The sequence below is a fragment of the Grammomys surdaster genome, unplaced genomic scaffold (assembly GCF_004785775.1).
Source record: "Grammomys surdaster isolate TR1022 unplaced genomic scaffold, NIH_TR_1.0 164, whole genome shotgun sequence".
In the NCBI taxonomy this organism is placed as follows: Eukaryota; Metazoa; Chordata; class Mammalia; order Rodentia; family Muridae; genus Grammomys; species Grammomys surdaster.
Genome location: NW_021604612.1, coordinates 1,773,844 through 1,780,693, shown reverse-complemented (window position 1 = coordinate 1,780,693; position 6,850 = coordinate 1,773,844). Strand labels below are relative to the sequence as shown.

The 6,850-nt window shown below is 52.6% G+C and overlaps 1 protein-coding gene across 1 annotated transcript; it reads right to left on the bottom strand.

Annotated features, from left to right (window-relative positions):
- Positions 1-297: 297 nt before the first annotated feature.
- Positions 298-5,730, bottom strand: Iscu (iron-sulfur cluster assembly enzyme). The gene is made up of 5 exons (XM_028765402.1): positions 5,584-5,730; positions 4,169-4,282; positions 3,292-3,402; positions 1,627-1,705; positions 298-755 (listed from the first exon to the last, which is right to left on the bottom strand). The coding sequence occupies exons 1-5, from the start codon at positions 5,695-5,697 to the stop codon at positions 670-672; spliced, it is 504 nt and encodes a 167-aa protein (XP_028621235.1). The 5' UTR covers positions 5,698-5,730; the 3' UTR covers positions 298-669.
- Positions 5,731-6,850: the final 1,120 nt, after the last annotated feature.

Genomic DNA, 6,850 nt, shown 5'->3' with positions numbered 1-6,850 from the left:
CACCACTTAAGCCTGGGAGGCCTCTGGAGGCTAGAACCCTCTGCCAGAATGAGGCTGGGACCCTGGGCCTAGAGTACAATCTCCTGAGGCCTTTCCTGCTTGGTCCACAGGGTTAGGGACCTTGGCCAGCTTCTGGGGTTACTTTCTGTCACTGACAGTGGATTACTGCAGGGACCCTCACAGTCCTTGTGGACTGCCCACACTTCCCAAAGGGAAGCACACCAGCACCTCTTCCAGCCTCTTGAAAGCAGCTAAGTGGCTGCTGCAGAGTTGAGAATCAGGTTCAGTAGAGAAAAGCATTGTCTTACACTCTTTTATTATAATATATATGCAGATTTGCTAAGTACTCAGTAATAGATCCTCTCGGACAGCCAGCACAAGGCACTCTGCTGGCAATCTACCTCAGGTCAGGTACAACTCCCTGTCACTCTCCAGAGCTTAAGACTTCGGTGCTGATTTCAGTCCCAGGCCACAAACTAAATCGAGATATAACTGCACTAAGGACACACGTGAGCTGAAAGGAACACAGGATCAGGCGTAATCAACGGCACATTTTGCTTGCATCAGAGCCACAGTGCAAATGGTGAATCGTGTGCGTTTTGCGTAGCTTCTTTGATGTGCAGGGTGGCAGGAAGCAGCTGCTGTGACCGGCTGGAGTGTCTCCAGGGCTCACTGCTTCTCTGGCTCTCCCTTCTTGGACTCTTGTTTCAGTTTGTAATCAGCCAAGGCGGCCTTGATGGCATCTTCTGCCAGCACTGGAAGGCACGGAAGGGTAGACAGCTTCAATTTCTAGACACTGGAGGGACAGTCTTTATCACATCTTACACCCATACATCACTGTATATTTGTATGTTGCTATAAATACGTATCTATTTAGAACGCACACGCATGTGCTTGTATGTGAGTGGGTGAACGTGCCCGGCATGTGTGTTGGCATGTGTGGTGGTCACAGGACAACTTTGGGGAGTAGGTTTAGAGGTTCTAACTCAGGCTTGATGGCAAACCTTTACCTGGGCTGTCTCCCTGGCCTGAGAGGTGGTCTTAAGGAAGAGAACCTTTTTAAGCTGGAGGGTACTGGAGCCAGGAAGACCCAAGAGTGTCCTACTGGCACACCAACTAGCACAGTCGTGCCTTCCTGGCTGGGACACAACAGGGATCAGGTCCCAGAGAGTGCAGGCTGGTGGTCACAGGGGCTGGCTGAGCTGTCTTAATCAAGAAGAACTGCTGCTAGCAGTTGGTCTGTCCACCTCCTCCTGCAGCCCCACTGGAAGGCTTGTACTGAGGGGGAACTGAGGCTACGGGGGAGCAGAAGCTGAGAGCTAGAAGGTGGCAGAGAGCAGAGCCTGCAGGGTGACTTCTCACTCTTGCTTTCTGAGGGAGGCTTAAGAGGACGGGAAGGCATCAGCTCTGACTGCAGGCTCCGAGGTGCAAGGCTTCTCACGCGGCAGAGCAAGGATAGTGCACCACGGTCTCAGGCACTGCAGACACATTCAGACAGAGACAGCAAAGGCAGACTGGGGAGAACAAAGCGCAGGGAGGTGGAAGAGCTGCCTGTCTCAGCTGCCCTGCCACCGTGTGGTGGGAACAGCAGACTCTGAACAGATCCTGGCATGCAGGCGGACTCACTGGAGCAGTGCAGTTTCACGGGCGGCAGGCAGAGCTCCTTGGCGATGTCTGTGTTTTTGATGGTCAGGGCTTCCTCCACCTGAGGTGCAGGGGGAAAAGAGCAGTTTTAGTAACTGACCTTGCTGAGGGTGGGCAGAACACACCTCAGGATAGGCTGTCTGAGGAAACTCCTGCCAAGTAATTTAACACAATTCCTGGGCAGGACTGCCACAACCGAGGGCTCTCCGTCGTGGGGTACACACCCCTGTGCTGCCTGGCTGGGTAAGCAGGAACAGAACCACTGCCCACTGGAGGCAGGCACAGTCTGGGCGGAGGCAGCATCTCCTGAGGTGCCTGGGTCTGACTGCATGCTCATGCATTAAGGAAAGCCAGGCTCCCTCATCAGGAGACCTCACGGTTAAAGAAAGAGTCTTCCTACTGTCAGATCACAGCTCAGAACCCTGAAATGCATGTGCCCTGTCTCACTTTCCCTTTCTCCAAGGTTAGTTCTTAACCAACTTCCTTTGAGCCATTTCTCTCAGAACAAGCAGGCCTGGGTCTCCCTGGCCTCCAGGAGCTTGGCAGCGAGAATGCCTGACTCCTGTGGAGAGGAGGCTCTGTGAGACAGCGACACTGTAAGCATGCCAGTCTGTGACTGAGCTTCTTGAACTGGGTCCCGTGAAGGTGCAAAGGGTGAACACACTGCTTTAAGACAGGTCTCAGCAGTCTGGGGTGATCTTTAAATTGCTAAGCAGATGAGGAAGACCTCCACACCACAAGGCTCCTGCCTCTTCATCGTATGAGCTGAGACTCCTGGCTGGTGTGCCCTGTGCCACCACTCCATGCTAGTGTGGGTAGTTTCACAGCTACAGGGTCTCGGCAGGTTCAGCTCTTACAGATTTTAATTTCTAACTCCTTCCGCTGACGCAGCATTTTTGCTGCGTGCCTTTCTGTGCATGCCTTTCTGGACTCCTGTTTGAAGCAGGAGACGGGACAGAAGAAACAGTAAATGCTGCACGTCAGCTCTCATGGAACCTCGGTGACCTTAGCGACATCAGGGAAAGCCCAAGACTGCCTCTCAGTTCTGCTGCTGGGAGGCCTGGTGGAGATTCTCATCTACAGAACCAGCAACCGGTGACAGCAGCGACTAACACACCACCTCAAGCAACAAGATGGTCCTTAACTCCCAGTGTGAGGAATGTAACCAGCGCTTGGGTAGGAAGAGAAATTAAACCTTAGAAAAATGGCTTCTTGCCGGGCGGTGGTGGTGCACGCCTTTAATCCCAGCACTTGGGAGGCAGAGGCAGGTGGATTTCTGAGTTCGAGGCCAGTCTGGTCTACAGAGTTAGTTCCAGGACAGCCAGGGCTACACAGAGAAACCCTGTCTTGAAAAACAAAAAACAAAACAAAACAAGAAAGAAAAATGGCTTCTTTTTCTTTTTTTGAGCAAGTTCCTGCTGGGTGTCCCAGGCTGGCTTTGAGCTCACCATCTTCATCTTCCTGCTTCTTGTTTTGTGACTGATTTAATTTAATTTAATTGTGATTTAATTCCATAAATTTTTTTTTTGAGACAGGTTTCATTACATGTACTATGCTGGCCTAGAATTCACAGAGATCCTTCTGCCTCTGCTGGGCTTGAATGTTTCTAGGATTAACCAGTTCTATACAATGTGTGAGTGGTCTTACCGTTTTCCCCTTTACCCACTCCGTGGCTAAGGAGCTGGAGGCAATGGCGGAGCCGCACCCAAATGTTTTAAATCTTGCATCCACAATCTTCCCCTTCTCATCCACCTGGATCTAGAAAAGAAACAGGAGCTCAGAGGCCACAGCTTGACACCTGCACTCTGAGAGCCTGGCCCTTCTGGAGGTCCACAGAGGGTGTCCCCATGAGCCCTGGCTTGCTATCCACTCCAGATGCTGTGACATTAGTCACTATGATTTGTCAGCCCAGTGACAGAGACTGAAGCTTGGTGTCCACACAGGCCCAACGGGCAGAGAGGCAGGGGAACGGTGCCCCTCACTCCACTTGGTTGTTTTCAACCCTAGTCTGGTGTATGTAATTCCTGTTTTGCAGAGGTCTATTTTCAGCTGCTACCTCTATCAGCGCCGCAGGCGCGGAGAGAGCCTGCAACCAAGATCTCCCTCAATACCTTCCTCCTGGGCACCAACTATAATTAGCGGCTCTTTCCTGCTTGCCATGAGGGAGACTGAGCTACACCTATGGCTGACTGAGGCACAGCCTGCCAACCCCGCCCTGTTTCCTTGTCCTGGAGAGGTTTGGGTAGCACATTCCTTTTCTCACTGAGAGTGACAGCTCCGTGGGGGCTTCATTTGGTCAGAACAGTCACACACTCTTTCACTCTGTGAAAGCAGGGTCTAGCTGCTGCCTCCGTGTGGTGGGAATGAGGTCATCTGTATCAGAACGAGACCCGGAGTCTCTACCCTCACCATCCATGGCAGCCACTCATCCCTCCTCACAGGAACAGACAGACGAGACAAAATGCTCTCTGAGTAAACGTCTTGTCGGGGGTGCAGGTGGTGATTCTTTTCATCCGGCCAGTACCTGCAACTTCATGACGTCACCACATGCCGGAGCCCCCACCAATCCAGTTCCAACATTTTTAGATGTCTTGTCAAGGGACCCCACGTTCCTAGGGTTTTCATAATGATCCACAACCTGAAATGGCAGAGCAACAGAAATCACTACGGCTTTACTGTCTCCCTCAGGTCAGCAGTCTGTATTCGACAGAGGCGGGAGACCAATGTGTGACCCAAACTCTCTCTGTCTCCCCCCCAGCGACCTTTGTAATGGAGATACTGTCCAAGAAATTGGTGAAAACTCAGCTACATCTTCGTTTCAAAGGGGGCTGTCAACCAGAAACCATCAGTTGGCTCACACACTGTACTCCGGGCTCAAGCACTTCTGTTTTTACCAAACACAATACACAAAGAGAATTATGTACTTAAAAAAAAATCCCAAGAATAAAATCGGCCCTCAATGGAAGATTTCCTCAGAAGTTTCAAGGTGACTTAAGAGATGAGGACGAGGTTGGGGAATGAATGCGTCATTGGTGGCTGTAAACATAAACACAGCGCCACTCCGGGGCAGGAGTGCCCTCTGGTGTCTTAAGGCTGCCAACACGATCAAGGTCCAGTAGCTAATATGTCAACAAAACAACCTTCCCTTTGGGGCTTGAAGGACTTGGGCAAAAGTACCCAAGCCAGAACAGAACAAACAGCCATTAAAGTCAGGGACACACCAAGATTTAAAAACCGAGTTTCCCCCCTACCCCTAGTTACCAGGAAGCATCCTCGTCTGCAGACTGAGTCTAAGCCCTGAGGCTCTACAACGCATCCTCTAATCGGGACTTTTTTCCCATGTCTTGTACAGCGGTGGTGGTCTTGTTTTTCCGAGTGAGTCTCATGTCAAGGGGACTTTAATGTCCCTAGAAGGCATGGGGCGGGGGGAGCGCAAACTACCCTTCGGTACTTTCTGCTCCCTACAAGTAAACAGATAACTGAGAGCCGATGTTTTACGTTGGCTAGATGCTTGGCTGAACTCGAGGCCATCAGCTCCTAAAATAGTAAATCGCCGTATGTGGTTTCCATCTGTTGGACCGAGCGCTCCACACACAGGGACTGCAGAAGACCCCGGTCGGATGTGAGAGAAAGGTTGGGCGAGGGCCAGTGACTTGCTCAAGGCCAAATGGCCAGGACAATGGCCTAGCTGGTGAGGACGCGGGTGCTGTAGAGTGTGCTCATGCGTGCGTGTGCGTGTGCGTGTGTGTGTGTGTATGTGCTGCCCGTTGACCCCCGGCATGACATACCAGGACCCTCCCTTCTGAGCTGTCAGAGTTGGGACACTCGGAGTGGCGGCCGCGGCGGGGCTGAGGTCGCCGCAGGGTCCTCGGTGGTTGTTATCTGTGCAACGGCTGCAGGTCCCCTCGATGGTTCGCGCACCCCCTCGCCCGCCCATACCTTCTTGTGGTAGAGCCTGGCTGGAGCCGACAGCTCCCGGGCGGGTAGGCGCGGGCTCCGGAGCAGCAGCGCGGACGCCGCCCGCCGCAGACGGCCCGCTCCAGCCGCCGCCATCTTGCCGGCTAGCACCCGCGTCGACCTCTGCGACGCCGAGGGAAGGGCGCGCTCGCGTGACGTCACCGCGGCTTCGCGCTTGCGCCCTCCGTTCCAAGCGCGTGCTGGCCGGCCTCTCTCTGACCACGCCCCCGGAAGGGGCGTGGACGGGGCGCAGAGCGGGAAGGTCTGAAGCGGCGGACACGTTTGTCTGGTGCTTCGTGCGATGGGTGTGGGAATGCTCTGGCGCGGGGAGCCGGGCCTGGCTTGCCCAAGGGTGCTCAGACTCAGGCATGCTTGGGATTCGAGCTTGCATAAGTCCCTGCTAACTCTTGATCAGGCTGTGAGATCTGTTTTTACTAATTCAATGGCAGCCGTTTCATCTATGGAGCCAATAACGTATGAAGTGTACACTAGGTGTCACTAGAAAAATCATAAGAGTCTCGAAGAAAGCAAAACGGACGCCATTCCTATGTCGTTAACCTCGCTGATGAAGGAGGAAGGCAGCGCAGAGGAGAACAGCAGTGCTTTCCTACCTCAAGAACGAGAAGTATAAGCCGGGCAGTGGTGGCACATGCCTTCAATCCCAGCACTTGGGAGGCAGAGGCAGGCGGATTTCTGAGTTCGAGGCCAGCCTGGTCTACAGAGTGAGTTTCAGGACAGCCAGGGCTATACAGAGAAACTCTGTCTCGAAAAACCAAACAACAGCAAAAACCAAACAAAAAGAACGAGAAGTATAAAAGAAACAGACACCATGCCTCGACACACATGTTTGTTTTTACAATGCCCGGCAATCCGAATCAATACTTACTGTAATGTATTCATATTGGCTAGGAGATCGCAAAATAGACGTGCTTAACACCTCTTAGGTGCTAGGTGTTACAAAGGGGAGGGAGCTTTATTCTGATTGATTTTTTTCTCATGAACGGTGCATTCGATCGCGGAGGAACTGGAATTTTGTCCGCACCTGAGGGTCGGTTGCTGGGAAACAATCACGCACGGGAGCGGGCTGAGCCTTACAGTTCTTTAGTCCAAAAAAAAAAAAAGACTTTGACCTTCCTAAGATGGCGTCTCGACCTTAACTACCGACATCACGCACACACGACTTCCGCTATGGCCGCCACTTCCGGTCCCAAGACCCAACAGTTGTCTAAGGTTGTTGCGGGACTCAGGT